This window comes from Oncorhynchus mykiss, chromosome 13, assembly GCF_057628025.1.
Source record: "Oncorhynchus mykiss isolate SJ-2025 chromosome 13, ASM5762802v1, whole genome shotgun sequence".
In the NCBI taxonomy this organism is placed as follows: Eukaryota; Metazoa; Chordata; class Actinopteri; order Salmoniformes; family Salmonidae; genus Oncorhynchus; species Oncorhynchus mykiss.
In genome coordinates, this window is record NC_143034.1 from 45250996 (window position 1) to 45277306 (window position 26311).

The 26311-nt window shown below is 45.8% G+C and overlaps 2 protein-coding genes across 3 annotated transcripts in view; both read right to left on the reverse strand.

The window, feature by feature from the left end:
* The window catches only part of LOC110486220 (gap junction gamma-1 protein), a 45195-nt gene extending 38291 nt beyond the window's left edge, over positions 1-6904 (reverse strand). The window contains exon 1 of one of the 2 annotated variants that reach the window (XM_021557661.3): positions 6490-6904. The gene's annotated coding sequence lies outside the window, so the exon portion shown is untranslated. Of the gene's footprint in view, positions 1-5359; positions 6135-6489 lie in introns of those variants that run through there. The other variant, XM_021557660.3, reaches the window with a different exon arrangement.
* A 4906-nt stretch (positions 6905-11810) lies between these two features.
* eftud2 (elongation factor Tu GTP binding domain containing 2) lies at positions 11811-26090 on the reverse strand. The gene is made up of 26 exons (XM_021557663.3): positions 25927-26090; positions 25262-25374; positions 24964-25126; positions 24790-24868; positions 24601-24676; positions 24421-24486; positions 24230-24265; positions 24040-24130; positions 23731-23813; positions 23370-23536; positions 22989-23113; positions 22745-22808; positions 22568-22658; positions 21966-22101; positions 21499-21626; positions 20929-21122; positions 19618-19972; positions 19377-19459; positions 19002-19088; positions 18494-18620; positions 17864-17951; positions 14732-14850; positions 14267-14361; positions 13910-14063; positions 12640-12747; positions 11811-12513 (listed from the first exon to the last, which is right to left on the reverse strand). Exons 2-26 carry the CDS (start codon positions 25361-25363, stop codon positions 12418-12420), a joined length of 2913 nt encoding a protein of 970 aa, XP_021413338.1. The 5' UTR covers positions 25364-25374; positions 25927-26090; the 3' UTR covers positions 11811-12417.
* Between the last annotated feature and the right edge of the window lie 221 nt (positions 26091-26311).

Consider the following 26311-nt stretch of genomic DNA (forward strand, 5'->3'; position numbering starts at 1 on the left):
GTGGCGCGGCGTGTAAACGTCTCTGTGAGGATGAGCCGGGTGTGAATCTGTGTGTGTGTTTGAGGTGTGGTGCGTGTGTGAATCTGAGATTGTGTGAGAGACGCTGTGTGTGTGTGTGTGTGAGAGAGAGAGCCGCTGTGTGTGTGTGTTACACAAGGCACATGTGTCTGAGCGGATCCCCGTGCTCAGCAGTGACATTCCCAGTAGGAAGGAGTCTCATGGCTGTATGCATTTTGCTGTGCTGCTCACCTCCCCTCAGGAGCACACACACTGAGGTAAACCAGACATCACGGTCTGTACACACACACACACACACACACGCACAGATGCACACACGCTCACAGACATTTTCCTTTGCATTACAGACCTTTATAACACTGATATACCGTTTCTGACGTCTGGTCTGACGAACATCCATGTCTCTATATAAGCCCGTCTACAAGTCTTCAATATCTGAGGGGTGCAAGTAAATTAACAAATGACACAGTTGACTTTCCACGCCCCCCCCCCAAAAAAAAATTACCCCGATAAATATGGTGTATGAATCATGACGATACGGATTATTTTAGTTAGTAAAGTGAGACATTTCTGTTGCTTAACAAAATGAGACTACGGACATTTGTGTTTTCAAAGGGGGGCATGGGTGACTGCAGGGGACATTCTCCTCAGACTGACGTCAAGTCATCATGAGTCATGAGGACAAGAACACGATCCCTCACCACTGCTCACTGTGTAGTTTTGTTGGAATGTTCGGAAGGGTTGGGATGAAGCAGAAGTCACATTTCAGTTGGCCCTTTTTGTGCACGATTGCCAAATAAAGTGAGGCTAATCTTGTGTTTTGGATTATAGCCGCCCCACCACGTTTCTGTGTCAGTGTTAAGAACAAGCAAGAACAAAGAAAGTGTGTAGTTGAAGTGCACACTCCGTGATCTTACACATTAATTGGAAGGGGGAAAAAAATGCATTTTTAATTTAAAAAAAACAGCAAGGTCAAATTGTTTCTCAAGAAAAGGCACTTTCCTTTAACAGCCCCCACACACATTTTAAAATCCTCTACTTCCTTAACACACACACACAGTATGACCTTCCGTCCGTGGATAGAGGAATGCTTTGTGTCACAACATGGTGGTCAAGTGTACAATGAATCGTATCAATATCTTCCTGAAATTGAAACAGTTCTAAGAGACTAGCAACATTCATCATCCAGAGCAAAACAGTTTCACAAGACCAGCTCAATCCATAGCCAAGATGTTCATACCACAACTGTTCCACAAGATAAACCACATTAAAACCCAGAGACAATTCCTTACCTTTACTTAACTAGGCAGGTCAGTTACACATTTGTATTTCAGACACAGGGCCTCAGTCTTCTCTGTCTGTGTGCTGTGTGACCAGGGTTAATTCTGAGGTGTGTTTACATCAGCTCAACTGGATATGCACATAATGCCTAGGCCTTTCAGCTCTTGTGCCATGCAGCTAGAACATTGGACTGAGAGTGAGGAACACGGCGGCGTACGCCATCGTTCATCCGTCGGAGTACACCATCGTTCATCCGTCGGCGTACGCCATCGTTCATCCGTCGGCGTACGCCATCGTTCATCCGTCGGCGTACGCCATCGTTCATCCGTCGGGGTACGCCATCGTTCATCCGTCGGCGTACGCCATCATTCATCCGTCGGCGTACGCCATCATTCATCCGTCGGCGTACGCCATCATTCATCCGTCGGCGTACACCATCATTCATCCGTCGGCGTACACCATTCATCCGTCGGCGTACACCATCATTCATCCGTCGGAGTACACCATCATTCATCCGTCGGAGTACACCATCATTCATCCGTCGGCGTACACCATCATTCATCCGTCGGCGTACACCATCATTCATCCGTCGGCGTACACCATCATTCATCCGTCGGAGTACACCATCATTCATCCGTCGGAGTACACCATCATTCATCCGTCGGCGTACACCATTCATCCGTCGGCGTACACCATCATTCATCCGTCGGCGTACACCATTCATCCGTCGGCGTACACCATCATTCATCCGTCGGCGTACACCATCATTCATCCGTCGGAGTACACCATCGTTCATCCGTCGGAGTACACCATCATTCATCCGTCGGAGTACACCATCATTCATCCGGCGGCGTACACCATCATTCATCCGTCGGCGTACACCATCATTCATCCGTCGGCGTACACCATCATTCATCCGTCGTGGACCATTTTTTAGGTCCATGATTAGCTTACTATTTTACAACAGCTATGCTTTTTTTTTTTAAATAATTACATTCTACGCTATTACTCAAGGGGAGATGAACCCCTCTCTTCTACCACCTAGCAGACTCTAATATCCATGATTTATTCCATCCTATTATCCATTATTTTTATTCTCTACAGTAGAAGTCTGGCCCAGTGGTTTCCCCCAACAGATGATTCAACAGAGAGCAATTTGTGTGTTTTGAATGGAAATATTAGATGAGCATATCAGTCATGATGATAAAGAACTGATGGGGGGGATGGTGTTTATTTTTCTGCTGCTCAGAATCTGCTACTCATCCCTCTCTCAGCACTGGGGCCAGAGAGGCTGGTCTCCCTGCTGACCCCCCCCCCCCCCCCCTCTTCCCTACACTGGCCGGGTCTCCCACACACTCTCCAGGGACTAAAATGAGAGCTCAAGATTAAGGGGGCTGGTTGAGGGGGACAGAGATAGACTGCCTAAAAAAAAATGTGTACCACAGTCCCATGGAAATGAAGAGAAAGGCCAAAACACACCACGTAAATCTAAAAGCAGAGAGGAGGACAGGAAGATATTGGGAAAACAGGGGGTGAATGAGGGGATGACTCAATGGTCAGACGAAGAATAAATACACATCATCCATGTTTAATACCAACCAATACGTAGGATTCATAACTAGAGCTTTTTCTGTTGGTGCTGGGCTATGTACAATGTATCTGCACAGACATTGTATTGTGTTCCTGCAGCTTGGTGCAAAGTCATTGTAACACATTGAAGTCAATCGCAGTCTGTCAGTGTTAGATACTACACAGAAATACTGAACCAAAATATAAAACGCAACAATTTCAAAGATTTTACTGAGTTACAGTTCATATAAGGAAATCAGTCAATTGAAATAAAGGAATTAGGCCCTAATCTATGGATTTCTCGTGACTGGGAAGGCAGATATGAATCTGTTGGTCACAGATACAATACCTTTTAAAAAGTATGGGAGTGGATAAGAAAAACAGTCAGTATCAGGTGTGACTACCATTTGCCTCATGCGATACATCTCTTTCTCATAGAGTTGATGAGGCTGTTGATTGTGGTCGGTGGAATGTTGTCCCATTCCTCTTCAATGGCTGTGTGAAGTTGCTGGATACTGGCGGGAACTGGAAAGCTCTGTCGTACACGTCGATCCAGAGCACTCCAAACATGCTTAATGGGTGACATGTCTGGTGAGTATGCAATCCATGGAAGAACTGGGGCATTTTCAGCTTCCAGGTATTGTGTACAGATAGATCCTTGCGACATAGGGCTGTGCATTATCATGCTGAAACATGAGGTGATGGCGGCGGATGAATGGCATGACCATGGGCCTCAGGATCTCGTATGTGCATTCAAATTACCATTGATAAAATGCAATCGTGTTTATTGTCTGTAGCTTGGGGCACTCTGTTCAGAACGTTTTCGTCAGCAAACCTCTCGCCCCCACACAACACCATGCACGTGGTCTGCGGTTGTGAGGCCGGTTGGAAAGTACTACCAAATTCTATAAAACAACGTTGGAGGGGGCTTATGGTAGAGAAATGAACATTACATTATCTGGCAACAACTTTGGTTGACATTCAGCATGCCAATCGCACGCTCCCTCAAAACGTGATACATCCGTGGCATTGTGTTGAGTGACAAAACTGCACATTTTAGAGTGGCCTTTTAATTGTTCCCAGCACAAGGTGCACCTGTGTAATGATCATGCTGTTTAATCAGCTTCTTGGCAAAGGAGAAATGCTCATTAACAGTTGGACAACATTTGAGAGAAATACGTTTTTTGTGCGTATGAAACATTTCTGGGATCTTTTATTTCAGCTCATGAAACATGGGACCAACACCTGACGTGTTGCGTTTATATTTTTGTTCAGTGTATATTTAAAAAGCACACAGGATAATGGAACAGGAACTAATTACAGTAACATAAGAATGGAATATCCAGGCTGTGTCTGGGGTTAACCATATTAAGTGATGGGAGTGCCTCTGACTGAACCAGTTACAGATACATTAAATACATCCAGGGAGAGGGAAGTTGTTCAAAATGAACACTTGCATGGATTAGAGAATCAGGTGGCTAATAAAGCAACACCCACAGAATTGGAGAGAAACAGAACAGCTGGCTATGGGGAGGAGGGCCATTTCTGAAACTCAGGGTATAGCTTTCTTCCACTGTCTACGACTCACTCTTGCTCCTTTGATAAAAACGTATAATAATTGAATTGTTATATAATACTAACGTCATAACAAAGTAAAGGATAAATCATGTTTAATATGACCATATTCGCATGAGACGAAAATACATCATTAAGATATTCTGAATAGCCCAACAACATTTCCCCAAAAAAAACGAATAAAAAAAGGGATATGCATATCTTGACAACTACATTTCCTTTGTGTAATTGTCTTATTGTGCAAAGGTGCACAGTAGTAAATACTTAACACTATGAATAGTAGCTAACGCTCCAGAGCCTATTGTCCCCAACTCATCTACAGTGGCTAAGGAACGCTTGCTAATCCCATTCATTGAGCGCACTGCACATTATCGTTAATGGATCTATGGAGTTGCCAAGCACTAGTTCCTAAAGGATATATAAATTCAAATTAATGCATACTAAAAAAAGATCACACAACATGACAACTGTCAATATTCTGTAACAAAGGATTGGCTAATGAAGCGCTTATTGTAAACCAATACACTTATTTTAAATAACCATATATACAATTAACCGGCGATAGACTATTCATTTGAAATGGGCAAACGGATTGCACGCACACAATAGATTGACGTCGCGCAATCCGCCTCTCCAATCACATGTGCATGCCGGTCTGGTCGGCTGAGAGTTGCCCTCCTGGTGATATTAATATGCCTGTAGGCAACATAACAGTGAAACAGGTAACGCAAAATGTAGATCACAAATTATGAAAAAAAACAGACCGTGCAAAAATGTGCGTTCGATTTGCCATTGTTGCAAAGGCGCATTAGTTACCCACGGCTAACCAACACGCAATACGGAACACAACCTCGTGCAGACAATGAATAGGCAAATAAAGTGCAGTATCATTATTGAATAGGGTAGAAATTCTTACCGCTTTGCGAGTCTGTGAAGATGCTTTAATATATAGTAGATACGGTGTTCCCGTGAAATTAGTTGTCGGTTCTGGCTTTACACACAGTCCAAAATTGAATACGTCGGTGTTGATATTGTTGGCTCCAATTCTCAAGAGAACTTGAAGAGTATGTCATCACATCAGGGAAAGCTTGTGCATTCTTTGTCCATGTTTCTAGGATAACTAGTATTATCTCGTGATACACGTACGTCGATTAAAGCGAAGTTCTCTGCTGCGTAAAAAGCATGCCAAAATCCCAACGAGCGCATTCCAGAACAGTCTTGTCATTTTGGTAGCCTATTATTGTCGGGTCTAAGGGCTTCTTTGCATGTGGAACAGTAGCATCATCTTCCCAGACAAATTATTGAGAGCAATCGTTATTTTGTTCATGTCTGTCGCTGAATTGGCTTGCGGCAATTCTAAATTTCGAACAAAGCCATGAATCGCTCATCTTATTGTTCCTTCATGGATCGGTTCATCGTCGGAAAACCAGAGTTGATGTTTTGTGCAAGTGATTTCAACTGGTCTAATCCACCTCAATCCGACAGTGACTTCTCCTCACGTATTTATTACGAGCGTTTGTTTACCATTTGGCATGGCATAGTCGCTGACTAGACTTCGAGGTGACACGTTTTGGTTGAAGACACGACGACACCGGAGAGTGACAGCTCGATTTTCTGTCAGAAGTGCAGTGATGTCGATATGATGCGAAAGAACGGTGGGATGTTGCGCATCTTTCACAGTGCGCGTGCCCGTCAGTTTACACATCTTGGATTTTACACATTTTGGAACTCATCATACACAACATCGCCGCACATTGCGGAGCCATTTCCTTCGCATTAACAGATAACTATTTAAACATATGAGCTATATCTGGGGGAGGGAACATTTCAATTGAACAAATTAAATTGTGTAAAACTTAGTTACCTTACCTTGAACTGTCTGCAGAATTAGAAGTGCAAAAAAACAAGGAACAATATTGGCATAACCTGTAGGCTATTTCTTCTCCAAATAAACTGTTCCCTATAAAATTCCCTATTAACTCATAAACCCATAGAATGTTAACATTGCCTCAATGGCCAATTAAAAATCGAATTGACTGTACTTACCCTAAAAATGCCTGATGTAAGATTTACGTTTCTTATGAAAGGAGCTGTTGCGCTGACACGTTTTCTACTTCCATCACTGAGAAGCGCGCGAAGAGACACGGAAAGTTCCAACAGTAGAACAATGCAGGTCCTTTTTGACATAACCTTGGGGCAATGAAACGGAGAGTGACAACGGAACCGGGTTCCCGCTGTGACCAGTGGCAGTCCCTCATCCTCTCTCCATAGTGATAGCGCCTGTCAAATCAGGACAGGCTTGACAGGATTGGTTGGGTCTGGGCTCTGGCTGTGAGGGCGCCCAGAGAAGAGGCTGATGCCAGGTTTACACTCGTTAGTTCTGTTCAGTTGCTCAACACCAAGAGCCCGAGGAGAGAGGAAAGTTGGGATCCCAATACGACTTTGATGACTTCACTCTGTTGGATGACCCATAATGCAGTGTGTAATTGACAGTATCCACTGCCAGGCCCAAGACAACAGTGCACCAAGGGGAAGATTAAGTTCCAAAGAGTCCCTTCCATATCATGATCCCATGGAGTCAAATCTTCCATTCTTGATTCACTGGAAAACACGTTAACATTTTCACTCCTGCTCCATACTGGAAAGGAACAAAGCAACTCCATCCATCCATCCCATTCCCTAACTAACTGCTCAGTACTGAGAGAGGTGGGGTCTGGTGTTGACCTGCCTTTGTGTGAAGCCTCAAGCCAGGGAACACATGGCTAATTGAAACCAGGCTAGTTAAGTTTGAGGCCTAATTCTTCAATGTGGTTCCAATGTACCTCTGTCTCGCTTTGTCGGGCAGGCATGTGTCTGTGCAGCCATGCCCAGCCCAACTCTCCCTGCCTAGCTGTCTGTGTTCTGCAGTCTGGCATGACCTCTACAGATCCTGTGATCTCTCATCATCGGAGGATGATGATTCAGTGTTTTGGGTCCTTCAGGTGCCCTAGGGGTGGGGGAGTCACACAGTCATGCGTTTTTTTCTTTCCCTTTGTTTGTTCAGTATTCCGACCTTGCCGGACCGCCACTTGCCACGGACCGGCCGGCCAGACAGCAATGGCGCCCCCGTGTGTCTCTGGAACATGTGCGACTATTCAGGAAGGGAAGGATGGAGGGGAGGTCAGGGCAGCCACAAACCTTTCACCCCATTAAAGGATGAGGAAATAACCTCTATGTATACATACAGCTCTGCCATCAAGCCACCTACTGTCTACCACTCTCTAGTCATCTGCTGATAAAGGGAGAAATAGATTGAGCATTTAGCCACCAGTCACTGCTCAGTCTACGGGTACTGTGGTTGGTCGCACTAACAAACTAATGTAAACAATATATATTATTACATTTCTTACCACAGTAGACATATGTTTTCTTCTGAGGGGCGGATGTGAGAGGAATGTATGTGACTGCTTGTGATGTAGAGGAGAGGGAGAGGTGAGACTGAAAGAGAGAGGCAGATGACAGAACCAGAGGTGGAGAAGACAGACTGAGGAGATGAAAGACGAGAGGAGAGGAAAAGCGGAGGGATCGAGCAGATGAAAAGGAGGATGAAAAGAGAGATAAGGGTGGATGAGAGAAGAGAGGGAAGGGAAGGCCTTGCTGGGGAGGGTGCTCTCAGCTAGGTTGTAGCAGAGAGCGGTCTCTAGTGTCTCTCGTCTATACTTAGCAGAGTCCACAGATTGCAGCGAGCGGTCAGGGGACGTGCATTCAGACTGGCCGGAACCACTGCCATCCGTCCCGCTGCCCAGGGCCACGTACGATCACAACTCACGCCAGCATGGGTTCCTGCCATGGGGTAGGGAGAGAGAGAGGACCACTGCAGAGGGTTAAAAGACACATTCACACACTGCACAGTACATACCAGCAGTGTGGAAGAGGGATTTGATCATATACACTGTCACAACAGATGCCATCGAAGGAGGGGAGGGGACTTGGTTATATAGCAACAAACAGACTCTTGTAAATATGTTTGACACTGACAACACTGATGACATTGGACGGTCTACATGTGCAAGATACAAAAAGTAAAGTCTTAAAACATTTCTAAACGTTGCATTTAAAGGCCCAGTGCAGTCAAAAACCTGATTTACCTGTGTTTAACTATTTCCACACTATGAGTTTGGAATAATACTGTGAAATTGTGAAAATTATGATAATGCCCTTTTAGTGCACAAAAGAACTGCTGAAATTTCAGCCTGTTTTGGTGGGATGGAAATCTGACCTGCCAGGTCACCAGGTGACATTAGCAATTTAGTTAAACCAAACCTTTCTGCCAATAACAGCTAGTTAAAAATGTTCCCCTCCAAGACAGGCCAAACAAAATTCTTGCTTGAGAAATTTCTCTTTGTTAAGAAGCTATTTGCTTATTTGTTTTTTTACCATTTTAAATGTAACACCATCACTTAATCGTTACCCAGAAATGATTTGATATCTTACATTTTTAAAAATGGCTGCATTGGCCTTTTAATAACCTGCTGGAACATTCAACCGTGTGTGGGACCGGGATACATTTAGTGTTTTACATGACTATACACACTGAAGAGATCTTAATATCCATATCTCAAATGTACCGATGTCTCGGCGAATGAAAACCAAACCCAGAGTTCTCACGATTGACATTCAGTCAAAATGTCAAAGCTACCCAATACCTTTTTATAACCCTCCAGGTCCAGTCCCCACCCTGCGTCCCTGTGTCCATCGTGATGGGCATACAGCTGAGATGTCAGAGCTCTCTCGGTGTGACAGAGTTAACCACACACCAAGTCATCAAAACAAGGGAATAATCCATTATTAGTCAAGTGTACTGAAACAAGCCCTGCTTCCTTACTCATAGAGTGGTTAATATTTAAGCCATTATGCAAATATGTCACGAGTCTTTGCCAAATTGTGTACCTCAGAGCCAATTCCTTGTGCACTCAGACTTTAGTTGGGTCACAGTGGGAAAAGCATTGGGAATCCCTCTGAGGCTGCATAATCATTTATTCTGTCGTCACAGAAAATGGTCACAGTGGCATGCCATTCATTTTCTAATAAAAGCTGAGTACTGGGGTATTGTCCAGACAAAGATTTCTAGTGTAGCAATATTAAGTTGTATGAAATTATATCAGATGTGAAAAATAGGCTATGCAAAAATGTGGGCACCCTTGTCATTCTGTTGATTTGAATACCTGTAACTACTTAGCACTGATTCATTGGAACGCACAATTGGTTTGGTGAGCTCATTAAGCCTTGAACTTCATAGACAAGTGCATCCAATCATGAGAAAAGGTATTTAAGGTGGCCAATTGCAAGTTGTTCTCTTTGACTCTCCTCTGAAGAGTGGCAACATGGGGGCCTCAAAACAACTCTCAAATGACCTGAAAACAAAGATTGTTCAACATTATGGTTTAGAGGAAGGCTACAAAAAGCTATTGCAGAGATTTAAGCTGTCAGTGTCCACTGTGAGGAAAATAGTGAGAAAATGGAAGACCACAGGCACAGTTCGTTAAGGCCAGAAGTGGCAGGCCAAGTAAAATATCGGAGAGGCAAAGGATGGTGAGAACGGTCAAAAACAGCCCACAGACCACCTCCAAAGACCTACATCATCTTGCTGCAGATGGTGTCACTGTGCATTGTTCAACAATTCAGCGCACTTTGCACAAGGAGAAGCTGTATGGGAGAGTGATGCGGACGGAAGAAGCCTTTTCTGCACACACGCCACAAACGGAGTCGCTTGAGGTATACAAACGCACATTTGGACAAGCCAGCTTTATTTTGGAATAAGGTGCTGTGGACTGATGAAACAAAGACTGAGTTATTTGGTCATAACAAGGGACGTTATGCATGGCGGCAAAAGAACACAGCGTTCCAAGAAAAACACTTGCTACCCACAGTACAATTTGGTGGGGGTTCCATCATGCTGTGGGGCTGTGTGGCCAGTGCCGGTAAAGCATGGATTCCATTCAATATCAGCAGATTCTTGGGAATAACGTTGAAGAATCAGTCACAAAGTTGAAGTTATGCCGGGGCTGGATATGTCAACAAGACAACGACCCAAAACACTGCTCAAAATCTACCCGGGCATTTATGCAGAGGAACAAGCACAATGTTCTGGAATGGCCATCCCAGTCCCCAGACCTGAATATCATTGAGAATCTGTGGGATGATTTGAAGAGGGCTGTCCATGCTCGGCAACCATCAAACCTAACTGAACTGGAGATGTTTTGTAAGGAGGAATGGTCCAAAATACCTTAATCCAGAATCCAGACACTCAGAGGCTATGGGAAGCGTCTAGAGGCTGTTATTTTAGCAAAAGGAGGCTCTACTAAATATTGATGTGATATGTCTATTGGGTGCCCAAATTTATGCACCGGTCTAATTTTGTTTTGATGCATATTGCACATTTTCTGTTAATCCAATAAACCTAATTTCACTGAAATATTACTGTGTCCATCAGTTATTTGATAGATCAAAATGAAATTGCTGATCCAAACACCCAATTATTTCTAAATGGAAATCATGGAAATTGTCAGGGGTGCCCAAACTTTTCATACAACTGTACTTTAACATTTATCATCAGGGCACCAAGAGGCGCAGTCAGCAATAAAACCATCAGTCTGTCCTTATGTTTTACCTTCTTTCTCCCGTCATGCTACCTTTCTCAACCATTTGTTTTACCTTCTTTCTCCCGTCATGCTATCTTTCAACCATTTGTTTTACCTTCTTTCTCCCGTCATGCTATCTTTCAACCATTTGTTTTACCTTCTTTCTCCCGTCATGCTACCTTTCAACCATTTGTTTTACCTTCTTTCTCCCGTCATGCTACCTTTCAACCATTTGTTTTACCTTCTTTCTCCCGTCATGCTACCTTTCTCAACCTGTGCTCGATTCCTTCTCAAAACCCACTGGAGAAGGTCCTTACGGGGAGGGGCCTTGGACCTTCACCTCCAACACAGTTGAGGAGACTTTCTGTGATTCCTCACATTCTAAGATAGAGGCTTTGTGCTCCAGCACAAGGCAGCACACTTGCGGTGCATGTGACCCTGGTCCCGACATCCATCTTCCGTGCCTGCCTATCCCAATCCAGAGGCCTGTCCATCAGTCACGGCCCACACAGCACCCCAAACAGACATGCCAATCATTCACACGGACGCCTGTGCTTCAATATGGTGCTACGCACTGAACACGCCCACTTCTGCTGAACACCACCGCCCATATACATACAGTGCAACACGCCGAGGTACATACAGTAACTTCAGAAAAGGACCCTGAATGTGAACCAAACTAAACACCTGGAAGGAAGTGAAGAAAATAAAGTTACCTCAGTTGGTTATGGATCCAAATAAAACTAATTTCACGGGCATATTTTTTATTTGACTCAAAACAGGCCAAGACCAGACGCAAGACATCCAATTTCAAAGTTTTTAAAAACCCATCAAACACACAAGCCTGCTTTCAAGTCATCTTACATCTACAAAATATTTGGGAATTTATACATGTAAAAAAAATAAGCACAAGACATTGATGAGAGGAAACACCTCAGCAGTATTACTCATTGCGCTGATGACGAGAGGTGTCAGAGATGATGCTATCCCACATCACGCCAACCCCTACAACCGTAGATGCCGTTATATCATAAGAAAAAGTCCCTCTTAGAAGGAGAGCACGGGTGGGCGAAGTCTTAACAGGAGATTCCAGGGTCTGTCGGGTTCCATATCAGTGCTTCATTGATTAACTTAATGATGAGGGTAAGTGACCTCACCTGGTTAACAAAGTCCACATAAATCGCCAATATGGAGGCAGGAAACAAAACCGGCAGACCCTGCATCCCTCTGTGACACTGTCCAACCCACCTCAGTGGGGTTTTGAGTCCCATACGATGTGGTGTGGGGGATGTTGCTTGTGGTGCTGGTGGAGGAGGGGAGCACCCCGGCCGTTGTCTCCCCCTCTCCCGACACCTCACATGGGGTAGTTGAGCACCACGTCCTGCTTGGCCAGCTCCAACAACATAGGGTCATCGAAGAACTTGCTGATGCTCACATCCTCACTCAGACCCTGCATGGAAACCAGGGAGTCAAGTCAGTCACATGGTCGTGATGTGCCGGGTCAATAGGCAACAGTACATACTTAAAGGCACACCTTCCCCCAGACATGGTGAAGGGGGGTGGGCAGTATACGTACCTTGCGCCGGCGGGTCTTGATCATGAACTCTCTGGCCAGGTGAGGGGCAGGCTGGGGCTCCAGCGGCCTGATCACGATGCTCTTGTCCAGGGGGTCACCAGGGACAATCTGGGGGGAGAGGAGAGAGAAGAAACAGGGGTCAGGCGAGGGTTCAAAAGAAAAGGACAATTTCAGTTTGAGAAATTCCACACATTATGATACACACTGACAACTAGACACACAGAAGCTGAAACCTGAGCAGAGGTCTCCTATAATAGTCACCAACACGGTCCTTAAAACATTTCGCCACTCAAATACGCAATTCATTCTCTACTAGTTAGCCAGCGTTCTCTATGTCACTGAGTCGGGGGGATTTACTGTCACCGTCAGCCAGCCAAAACTAACACGGCAGCGCCTTGTCACGTCACTCCGTCTCGCGCTCTTCATCGCTGTGACGTTAGCACATTAGTCCTGAGTAGAATTGCGTTTTAAAATGATTATTTAAACCTATCATCTTCACCGACACCTCAATCCTGTTCTCATGTGTAAATGTTACATGTCTGTTGGAGGGAGAGCAGGGGGGGGGGGGGGGGGGGGCTGAATCTCGGCCCCAAATCAGGCAAGGGGCTGTTTCGCCAACTCTGCAATCCCTTACTCCCTCCTCCGCGTGGGGCTTTCAATCCCAAATGGCAGAATATTCCCTATTTAGCCCTATGGGTCCTGGTCAATGGTCAATTGGTGCACTAGCCTAAATAGGGAGTAGGGTGCCATCTGGGACAAATACGAGGACTGTGCTGTAACAAAACCCCAGGCCTGCGGGGGAAAAGATTGAACGGGAGGAAAATCAATGGAGCGTCTGCAGCCCAATGAACAGATGGAGCAGGGCCGTTAAACGGCGTCACACCACACTGTTTCTCCACACCACACCCTGGGAGGGGGTGATGATCACGCTACTGAGGAGGAACAGCCTGCCTTTCAGTTTACAGAAGAGGGAAGACTAGAGGAGAGAAGCAGGCTGGGGAAAATGAGGGCGAGGGGAGCAAATTAATTTTGCCTGACACAGCCAAAGAGGAGGAGAGGGAGAGACACGCGACACGGGGGGAGAGGGAGAGACAACTGTAGTGTACACAATAGCTGCTGACTCAACACCCTTCTAGTCAGCATCCAAACCAATTTACTCAGAGTGGCTGGCATGAGCGCGAGGTTCGTGACTCTGGCATCATTGTGTCCGAGCGTGGGCATAAAGAAAGAGGGCACATGTCTGTGTGTGTGTCCGTCCGTGTGATCCTACCTGCCAGTGGTGGAAGACGGACAGGGAGAAGGCCTGGCCCTGTGTGTGTGTTCTCAGGTCAGTCTCGAAGCCAAACGAGTCGATGGCCGGGATGAAGGCCTTGATTGTGTAGAGGGGAGACCCGGGGATGGGGGCGTCCTGGGTCACATGACCTCTGTGCCACAACACAAAAACACAGCAGATAGAATTGTAACAAAGAAAACAACAACAAAAAACACCACATCTGAGCAATCAGCACAATATTTCCACGTTCAACTTTCCAGGTGAAGGTTTAAAAACGCCAGTCAAGAAGTTATGGGTGGGGTAATTGGGATGGTACAGAGGAGACATCGTTATTTAGTGGTTTGCGGGGCTCACCTCCGTCTGGCCAGTACTGTGTACACAGCAGACACACAGTCAGCTGGGGCCTGGACCTCGACAAAGTAATAGGGCTCCATCAACCTGGGGGTGGCCTGGAAGGGACAGGAGAGGGACAGTAATTGGCACAGCCAGTAGGAGAACCAGAGGATGGCAGGAGGGAGAGCCAGAGAAGATAGAGGACAGGGGAGGAAAGAACAGAGGAGAAAGTCAGAGAGAAGAGAAGTTGAGAGGCGGGCAATGATGGAGGGATGCAAGGAACCAACAAAAAAAGGAGAAAACCCTTGAAAGAGGGAAGCTATCACAAAAAAAAAGAAAGTGAAGAAATCAGCACTTCAATCAAGGTAATGAAACTCCGCAGAAAGACTCAGGAGAAAAAGGATAGGAAACAAAAGGGAGTGAGAGTTAATGACATTTGGAAGAAAGGAGAAGGTGAGGGAGGGAGAGAGAGGGGGATGATCTCACCATGAGGAAGGCAGAGTACACCACTCTCCTGGCTGTGGGGATGACCTGTCCTCCTCCTCTGTGTAGAGGCTCCTGCGCTATGACCGCATCCAGGATCTTAAACTTCACGTTTCTGATAGCTAGGGAGGGGATATATAAACTCAGCAAAAAAAGAAACGTCCTCTCACTGTCAACTGCGTTTATTTTCTATGTGAAAATATTTGTATGAACTAGAGGTCGACAGATTATGATTTTTCAACGCCGATACCGATTATTGGAGGACCAAAAAAAGCCGATACAGATTAATCAGCGGATTTTTATATATATATAAATATATTTGTAATAATGACAATTACAACAATACTGAATGAACACTTATTTTAACTTAATATAATACATCAATAAAATCAATTTAGTCTAAAATAAATAATGAAACATGTTCAATTTGGTTTAAATAATGCAAAAACACAGCGTTGGAGAAGAAAGTAAAAGTGCAATATGTGCCATGTAAAAAAGCTAACGTTTAAGTTCCTTGCTCAGAACATGAGAACATATGAAAGCTGGTGGTTCCTTTTAACATGAGTCTTCAATATTCCCAGGTAAGAAGTTTTAGGTTGTAGTTATTATAGGACTATTTCTTTCTATACCATTTGTATTTCATATACCTTTAACTATTGGATGTTCTAATAGGTACTTTAGTATTGCCAGCCTAATTTCGGGAGTTGATAGGTTTGAAGTCATAAACAGCGCAATGCTTTAAGCACAGTGAAGGGCTGCTGGCAAATGTCGGAAAGTGCTAATTGAATGAATCCTTATGAGCCTGCTGCTGCCTACCACTGCTCAGTCAGACTGCTCTATCAAATCATAGACTTAATTATAACACAATAACACACAGAAATACGAGCCTTAGGTCATTAATATGGTCAAATCAGGAAACTATAATTTCGAAAACAAAACGTTTATTCTTTCAGTGAAATACGGAACCGTTCCGTATTTTATCTAATGGGTGGCATCCATAAGTCTAAATATTGCTGTTACATTGCACAACCTTCAATGTTATGTCATAATTATGTACAATTCTGGCAAATTAATTACAGTCTTTGTTAGGAAGAAATGGTCTTCACGCAGTTCACAACGAGCCAGGCGGCCCAAACTGCTGCATATACCCTGACTCTACTTGCACAGAACGCAATAGAAGTGACACAATTTCCCTAGTTAAAAGAAATTCATGTTAGCAGGCAATATTAACTAAATATGCAGGTTTAAAAATATATACTTGTGTATTGATTTTAAGAAAGGCATTGATGTTTATGGTTAGGTAGACATTGGTGCAACGACAGTGCTTTTTTCGCAAATACGCTTTTTAAATCACCCGTTTGGCGAAGTAGGCTGTAATTCAATGATAAATTAACAGGACAAGCTAGATAAACTAGTAATATCATCAACCATGTGTAGTTAACTAGTGATTATGTTAAAATTGATTGTTTTTTTACGAGATAAGTTTAATGCTAGCTAGCACCTTACCTTGGCTCCTAGCTGCACTCGCATAACAGGTAGTCAGCCTGCCATGCAGTCTCCTCGTGGAGTGCAATGTAACCGGCCATAATCGGTGTCCAAAAATGCCGATTACCGATTATGAAAACTTGAAATCGGTCCTAATTAATCGGCCATTCCGATTAATCAGTCGACCTCTAGTATGAACATAAGACAAACTGAACAAGTTCTACAGACATGTGACTAACAGAAATGGAATAATGTGTCCCTGAACAAAGGGGGGCAGGGGGGGCCTCAAAATCAAAAGTAACAGTCAGTATTTGGTGTGGCCACTAGCTGCATTAAGTACTGCAGTGCATCTCCTCTTCATGGACTGCGCCAGATTTGCCAGTTCTTGCTGTGAGATGTTACCCTACTCTTCCACCAAAGCACCTGCAAGTTCCCGGACATTTCTAGGGGGAATGGCCCTAGCCCTCACTCTCCGATCGAACAGGTCCCAGAGGTGCTCAACGTGATTGAGATCCGGGCTCTTTGCTGGCCATGGCAGAAAACTGACATTCCTGTCTTGCAGGAAATCAGCCATACTGCTCGTTCTGTGCGTGGTGGCATTGTCATGCTGGACATGTCAGGATGAGCCTGCAGGAAGGGTACCACGAGGGAGGAGGATGTCTTCCCTGTAACGCACAGCTTTGAGATTGCCTGCAATGACAACAAGCTCAGTCCGATGATGTTGTGACACACCGCCCCAGACCATGATGGACCCCCCCCCCCCCCACCTCCAAATCGTTCCCGCTCCAGAGCACAGCCCTCTGTGTAACGCTCATTCCTTCGACGATAAACACAATTCTGACCATCACCCCTGGTGAGACAAAACCGCGACTCGTCAGTGAAGAGCACTTTTTGCCAGTACTGACTGGTCCAGCGACGGTGGGTTTGCGCCCATAGGCGACGTTGTTGCCGGTGATGGTGAGGACCTGCCTTACAACAGGCCTACAAGCACTCAGTCCAGCCTCTCTCAGCCTATTACGGACAGTCTGAGCACTGATGGAGAGATTATGCGTTCCTGGTGTAACTCGGGCAGTTGTGGTTGCCATCCTGTACCTGTCCCGCAGGTGTGATGTTCAGATGTACCGATCCTGTGCAGGTGTTGTTACACGTGGTGTGCCACTGCGAGGACGATCAGCTGTCCGTTCTGTCTCCCTGTAGCTCTCTCTTAGGCGTCTCACAGTACAGACATCGCAATTTATTGTCCTGGCCACATCTGCAGTCCTCATGCCTCCTTGCAGCATGCCTAAGGCACGTTCACACAGATGAGCAGGGACCCTGGGCATCTTTCTTTTGGTGTTTTTCAGAGTCAGTAGAAAGGCCTCTAGTGTCCTAAGTTTTCATAATTGTGACCTTAATTGCCTACCGTCTGTAAGCTGTTAGTGTCTTAACGACTGTTCCACAGGTGCATGTTCATTAATTGTTTGTGGTTCATTGAACAAGCACGGGAAACAGTGTTTAAACCCTTTACAAATGAAGATCAGTGATATTATTTGGATTTTTACAAATTATCTTTGAAAAACAGGGTCCTGAAAAAAGGGGCGTTTCTTTTTTTTGCTGAGTTTAGCTGTTAGGTGATTGTGAGTGAGTGATAAAGAGTGGTAAGACACTTACGTTCGTCACACAGAGGCCCCTCCCTGGTGCCCCATTGGAAGCCCTGGACGATGCTGTCCTTAACCGAGCCCAGCAGAGCCTTGTCCACCTGCACACAACAACACACCGTCAACTATCTGGAGACATATCCCTCATGCAAAGCTGCACATGGCTGAATACAAGTGGACACATAATTGCCTTCATTACACCCTACAGTGCGATTCAGTGTCATAACCAAAGATCACTATGGAGAGATTGAGTGTTCTCATTGATCATAATATTTCCTTGACTTCCAGGTGGCATAACACACAAAAATAAAAAGACAGGTGGTTGCGCCCGATGACCGGGCACCGCTGTCCGTGCCACTCAATGGGTCAATGTCACCACGATCACACCGGTGTCAGAGGGCCAAACACACTGACACATCCATCGATACATTTTCACACGTCTGCTAGAGAGCAGTCATTCTGAATCACTCCAACACACACTCCATCTGTTTACAGTTTGGCCTAGAGAAAGGCAGGCTGACCCCAGAGCCCAAGCCTGCCCAACCCACCTCAGCCCAGGATGACCCCAAGACCACCAGCCCTCCACGCAACACCACCACTAGTCCAGCCTTACCCACGCCCAACCCCAGAGCCCTGGTCTCACCTCAGAAGGCAGGGTGTCATCTACCAGGATGTTAGGCCCGGTGGTGTCGGGCCCAAAGGCCCAGATAGACCTGGCAGCTAGCAGATCCCAGTCATACTTGGTCTGGAAAAACTCTCCCAGCTTCTTCCTGGAACCAGGGATTAAACAACAGGATGGATTAGTGTGTGTGGGGGGGGGGGGGTGACAGGAAGAAGAACAGAGGGGACAGAGTTTGCTTAATCGGATGTCAAGTTAGTGTGTCACTGCCTTGGCACCGTGGCTCACGTGGGCAATGCCAGGCCCAGATGGGTTCACAGATGAGCAGCATACAGCTGGCCGGACACTGCCCACTTCCAAAACACACACACACACTGGGCTACAGCTGCGGATAGGAGGATAGGCCTCAAGGTATTGTCAAGACAGGTGTCTGTTTGGGTTGAGACACTGACACGTGGACAGGTAGGAGGTTACAGCAGGTGAATTATTTTTATGAATAGGCGGTGTGCAGTTGTGTGTGTCCGTCCAGTACCTGTTCCATGTGATCTGCACCACCTCGTTCTCTATGTCCTCAGCCAGGCCCTTTTCCAGAGGCTCGGCAATCATGGTGATCTTATTCCTGTCAATCGAAACGCACAGCCGTCAATCACACGGGCAAACAGCCACAGCACTCAAGTCACCCATCCAGCTGGTCTAGACACGTCACACTAACCTCAACATGAAACAGAATGCGTTCGCATAGAACACCCTATTCCCTATATAGTGCACTACTTCCAACCAGTCTAAAGTAGTGCACCACAGAAGGAAACAGGGTGCCATTTGGGATGCACACAGTCTACACTAGTCGATTAGTGTACTGTAGGCTAGGTCACTGGTGACCCAATGGGAGATGATGGTGGATGCTTACTTCTTGTTCGGCGTCTCGGCAAAGCACTTGAGAGACGACGTCTCCACTACCGTCTCACAGAAGGTCACCACGGGGTCAGCCACCTGGGAGAAAGAGGAGAGAGGGAGACATTCAGTACTGGAAAACCAATCAAGGAATAACACTAGACATGAAGGGTATTTTTTTTAAGACGTTACAATTCCGATACAGGAAGAGTAGTTTGTGGTTCCAGGTGGGTGATGAGACATGTGAGAGAACTGACCTTGATGTCGATCTCAGAGTACATCTTCCGCAGGTCGTGCATGACACAGTCCAGGTAGAGTTCCCCGGTACCCAGGATAACATGTTCCCCTGACTCCTCCACCTTGGTGGTGAGGGAGGGGTAGCTCTTATTGACCTTCCGCAGTCCGTCCAACATCTTGGGCAGCTCTGACGGGTTGACTGGCTCCACAGCGATCTTGATGACAGACGCCGTGTTGAACTTGAGCGGCCGGAAGATCTGGGCCTCCTCGTTCCCTCTGGGCTCGGTGATGGTGGCTGTCTTGACGATGGGCTGGTCACAGCCCTCAATGAGAACCCAGTTGCCAGCAGGCACACGGTTCACCTCTATCTGGTACCTGTGGTTGAGAACGTGAAGGGGTTTGAGCCACAACTGCTGGGGTAAATGACAGACAACATCTCATACTGAACACAGAGATCGCATATAAATGACATCTCAGGAGGAGTTGGGATAGGCAAAAAAAAAACATCTCCAATTCACATGTGTATAATACACACTTGTACATGTGAAATAGGGCAATTATCAGCACCCACCAAATTACTATAATAACATTGAGGACCAGAGACTCGGGAAGAAACACAGAGGGGTTAGACTAATGAACACATACCTCACAACTTGCTATAATGAACACTCATGCTTGGCCCCCTATTCCCGAAATAGCACGTTAGCTAATTTGTCCTATTTAGCTAGCTTGCTGTTGCTAGCTAATTTGTCCTGGGATATAAACATTGAGTTATTTTACCTGAAATGCACAAGGTCCTCTACTCCGACAATTAATCCACACATAAAACGGTCAACCGAATCGTTTCTTGTCATCTCTCCTCCTTCCAGGCTTTTTCATCTTAGAACTTATATGGTGATCGCATCTAAACTTTCATGGTACTACCACAACGACCGGCAAAACTGTTCGTCTTTCAATCACCCAAGTGAGTATAACCAATGAGGAGATGGCACATGGGTACCTGCTTCTATAAACCAATGAGGAGATGGGAGAGGCACAACTTGCATCGCGATCTGCGTCAGAAATAGGAATGACTTCTATTTTAGCCCGTGGCAACGCAGACACTCGTCGGCGCGCGCAAGCAGTGTGGGTGCAATAATTGAATAACATTAATTTATACATTTATTTTGCAACGCTCGCGACGTGTCCGGTCTGGTCAGCTTGTTACTTTTGACCAGGGCCCATAAAGCTCTGGTCCAAATGAGTACACCATGTACGGAATAGAGTGCCATTTGGAACGCAGGCCAAGTGATGTGTCCGCGAGGTGGCACATTAACAATGACTCTCACTACCTGGCGACGTTGATCCAGAGACGTCCCACCGTGCAGACCTGCGAGTCCTCCTCGTCCTCCAGAGTGTAGTTCTCGCCCAGCACCTTGACTGGCTGGCCCGCCTGGATGGTACCGCTCAGCACCCGGCCGAACGCATGGAACTGCACCCCGTCCTCAGTACTGTACATCTTAGTGGTGTGGCACATCAGAGGACCCTGGATGGGAGGAGAGAAGAGGGGAAAGAGAACGAGCAACAAAGAAGGGATAAAGGGAAAGAGGGTAAAAGGAAATAGATAAGCTTAGTTAACCTTGTCTAAGAGGGCAACTTTTTGTTACATCTCAAGCCTCTCCCTTCATTATTGGCTAGAGGATCTCTGAAGGGCATTTGGAATGTTTGTGATCGATCTATTTCTTCACTCCCAGTCCATTCCAATCGCCCGCTTGCTTGCTTAATTGCGATTCCAGTTGCAATGAGGCTATTGATTAACACGGAAAACAGATTCCACCTATTAGAAAACAACTACCATCCGTCTCGCTCGAGCCTCTTCTCACCCACAGCCCCTGTGTTTCTCCCCACTCCGTCACACTCACATCAGGGTCGCATTCTGCCATGGCCTCCCCCAGGTCTGAGTCCAGTCCTCCAGTGTAGCTGTGCTCTATCTTGTTCTTGGCGCCCCCCTGTGGTGAGGGGATGTGCTGCACGCACATGTCCACAAAGCCTGCAGGAGGGAGGGAGGTCATGCTCGGCTTCACATGAACGTGTTTTGTTAAATTCACCAGAAACATAACATTGTGTGCAATTATACCACTGATTGTCCCAGGCTGTGGGCAGATACACTGGCTAGCGCTGTAACCACGTACAGCGAGTCATCCTGTACGCAAACGTACTGTAAGAGTCAATCAGAACGCGAACAACAGAATTAAGCCTCTCTAAAAGGCAGAGGGTAAACATGGCTCAACTGTAAATGACCTATGTGAATAAGATTAAACACGAGATACAGTTACTGAGAAGGTAGTGGAGGTTTAGAGGAAACTGGGGCGGCGGATGGCGTGCGTACCGGTGAACTCTCCAAAGAAGCGCTTACAGACCAGCCTGAGTAGAGGTCTGATGTTGAGCTTCAGCTCCTCTTTGACCAGGTGGATGCCCAGCTCATCTAGCACCCGAGGCAGAGACGTGTCACAGTCACCCACCACCTGGGAGCGAGAAGAGGGAGAGACAAGAGGGAAAATGTCATTTCTAGATGTGCTAGCACTACTTAAAAAGCTTCTATGGAATGGGGTGGTCATCTGGGTCAAGTCATGCAGTCCAAACAAGAAAATGTGACGGCATCTCCCAGGAAAGGCCTCAACGACACTATTCAATTCATGGCGCTCCGATTGATTTCATTAGCTGACGTGTTTCGCTCGCCGTCTTTCTCAAAGCTACCTTTCTGTGACAATGACCGAACAGGGTCGCAACGCGCCAGCTTTTAAATAAGAGCACCGGGAACTGAAAAAACAGCTGGTCTTTTATGGGAGATGCAGTCACCTTTCCTTTTTTGGACTCATGGGAATAGGGTGTTTTTCAGGGAACAGACATGTCTACACCAAAGTACTCATCTGTGCTTTGTAGCGTATACGGTTTGTCTTCTAGGAGATGATTGCGTTAGAGGGGTCTTACCTGGGATAGGATCTTGTACAGAGGCTCCAGCACAAACTCCACAAAGCTACGCTGGGAGTTACTGGTGGGGGCTTTCTTGGTGAACTTGCGCCTGAGAAGAGAAGGCAAAACAGGGTTATCGTAGTGCACTACAGACCAGACAAAAAGTCTAAATGACCCTGAATGAAAACCACTTACGTTTTGGGGTTGAAGTAAATGTCTCCCCACAGCCTCTTGGCAAACTCTGTGTAGTTGATGTCACCTGCAACTCCAGATAGAAGGGTTAACAACAGTGTAATTTTTAACAGTTATTCGCAGGGTTAAAACGAGAACCTACCAGGTCTAGTCATGTCAGAAATGTGTTTACAGTTACACATATCAAGAGGTGTGGGAGAAAGTGAAAGTGTGGAACTCTGTGTGGAACTAGGGGGGGGGGTCTCACCATAGGTGTCAGAGTAGATCTTGGCGAAGGAGCCCAGGGTGAAGCAAACGCAGTACTGAGAGCTGGCGAAACACACGTTCCCCAAGAGAGGAGACACCACCAGATTCTCGTCTGTAGAGTAGGTGCTGAGGGAAAGGGGAGAGTGGAGCCAGTCAATGGCACACACTGGAACACTGTCCAACAACAGGCTAATCTCAATGCTAGTAGTTTTGTTTTCACAATCATGGTTTCACACTGCAATGGAATCTTCTTTACAAATGCTCTATGCTCTGCTTGCTACTTGTCGTACTCTCATCTGAAATCAGTCCATATTTCCTTTCCTCCACACCCCTCAGTGTCAGCCCCGTAGCCATGGTTACCAGGCCCTCCCCACGTCAGTACCTGAGCATGGCGTTGACCTCGTCCACTATGTGGCGTAGTTTGTAGTAGGCGTCTGTAGGGGGCAGCTTGAGCTCCACGATGAGGCGGTCCACCTTGTTGATGCAGATGGTGATGGCCAGACGCTCCTGGACTGCGTGCTTGATCAGACGCTCTGTGTTCAACATCACCTAAAGACACACAGGGGAGCAGAGGCCTGGGTTAGGAATGGTACATTGGATTTTTTGGGGCCAGGCCTCAGAGGTGGAAACACAAAAGCCTGCGTCTTGAGGCTAAACAGAAGCAAAGTCTGATAATAGAAGTGCGACGACACAAGATAGAGAGATGCACTGCGGCGAATGGGGATTTAAATAAGAGGACTCACTCCTTCTGCTGCGTCGATGAAAAGCACGATGCCGTCGGAGAGTCGGATGCCTGAGGTCACCTCATCCGAAAAGTTGACGTGGCCTGCAGGGACGACAAAGGGCATGAGGTCCCACTCTGCCTTTCTAAAGCAGCCGACTTAACATCACACGCCGCGAGGCGGGAAATTATATCAATCAACCGCCCTTGATTACTCTTTTAATCTCCCCTACGTTTCCTAGGAACACAAGCATTTCGCTACACCCGCAATAACATCTGCTGAAAATGTGTACGCGACCAAAAACATTGGATTTGATTTTGATTTGCATACCTGGTGTGTCCATGATGTTGAAGAGGAAGGATTTGCCTCTGGAGTCTGGAAGAACCATTGTGACGGGGGTGCTCTTGATACCAACCCCTCGCTGTGGCGGCACCACATAGGAGTCAACACAATGCACTTACACAGGAGAGGCACAATTCTGCAAGAACTTGTCATAGTTCTGAAAATAATAACAACTTACCTCCTGCTCAGTGAAGAGGATATCTGTGTAACGGAGCTGAAATACCACCGGAAAATGTTGTGAATTAATGGCTCACTTACAGCATACACAGAGTATTTCAGATTACAACTGGTTAGAGGATTTCTCCAAATTAGGATGAAAGGAGAGCAGCAACTTTGGGGCATTTTAGTCTAGCTGGAGAGTAAACTCACATCCATGTCGTCTCTCTTCCTGATCTCTGGGTGTGTCTGTTCAATCAGGCAGTCCACGAAACACGTCTGCAGACAATAAACAAATCCATTAAAATCACAATAACGGGAACAACCTAGCTACTAACATCCACGATCTAGCCAGGTCTGGCTCTAAAGCGGGTCAATTGCTGAGTGTTTGACCTTGCCGTGATGCAGGTGGCCACACAGGGTGACGTTACGGATTAGCTCGGGACTGTCCATTAGGTCAGCCAGGAACCTGCGCAGAGGAGGAGAGGTGGGGTTAAACATCGACCTTTTGTGAGTATAGACAGAGAGACAGACGCAGGTCTAGTTTACAACAGTCAAACTGGTGAACGGTCAATGACTTACTCCATGTCATAAACAGTGGAAGGTAGCTCCTGTTCCATCAGAGTGAACTGCTTGTTTCTTACAGGCTTGATGATGGGTTCTGATGGGGAGAGAGAGAAAATGTGAATCAGTTTATCACTTCCTGAATTAATGCATCCATGTGCTTAAGAGTGTGTGTGTGTGTGTGTGTCTGACCTGTGAGGGGCTGTGCATCCTCTTCCTGGACTAAAGTTTCCACCTCCGGCCCGTACACTTCCTCTGCTGTAGGATAGTATTTCTTATCCTCGTGCAGAACTACCTCCATTCCTGGGACATCTTCATCAGCATCAGCCGGCTCATCCTCATCATCCTCATCAGCCTTCACAAAGTAGAGAGGGACACAAGCATGTCATGAATTGACCAGGCATTATAAAACACACCTACTTCCTTTTTGTTAGACTGCATGGTAATGTGCATTAACGTCTACGCTGTCTGTTGATTTCAGTAAACAAACCTCATCCACATCTCTGTCATCTGCCTCCAGATCATCATCCTCGTCAGAGTCTAGTTCTGGCCCAATGTAGTTCCCAAACTCGTCATACAGGTCCGTCTCCATTGTGAAAGGGACTGGGTAGGACACATAATAGGAAAACATAATGGATTCGCAATAAAATTGCATCACACACATCCACCTACATGATTTATCCTTCTGCAAAGAGTACCTGCTACAAACCAATGAACGTTGTCTACTTTAACTCTGCAATTAGTTCGCTGTGTTATTGGTTCAGATGTTCATGTATTACGTTTCAGGTACATACGCACACAACTACACGTTAATGTTAGCTAACGTTAGAAACTACATGCATTGGCGGGTAAGTTGAGAAAATAATGAAAAAGAAACCCATCAAACTCACACCTCAAAAACAATGGTTCACTTTAAAAAGGACTAAAATGTGCAACTTTGTAAAACAGATATCTAGTAGTTACAATAATCTCTTAGCTAGTTAGCTATATTTTGGTGGGGTCGCTAGCTAGTTAGCCATAGCGGTTATATAGGGAATGAATGACATCTCTAACCAACGTCCAGGCTGCGTTGTGGTGGATGATGTTTCGCTTTTCTACAATAAAGTAGATACCTTGTTCTGGAGAATATATCAGCACAAAAACACTTAAAGTTACCTTTATATGCAAAACGAGCGGTAGTTTCAAACTTGTATCGCTATTTTCCTAATTATTTTAACTAATCACAATGTTTTTCTCTCCTGTTTTCCAAACCATGCACATGTAGGACCCCTCAATGCAAACGCACGTCGAGCGTAGGTGACGCACAATGTAGACTGTCTTCACATTGCCTGATTGTATATTATTGTAAAAGTACAAATGCATTAAATATATATATATATATATATATATATAAAACAATATATATAGTGATTTGTTTTAGGAAAATAATATAACATTTAAAGTCCACAGATATTTTATTTGCTAATATATTTGGAAGAAAATGTTCATGCGCCCGAAGTATCGAGTCCAGGCGACATTTTTTGTGCAGGCGCATATTTTA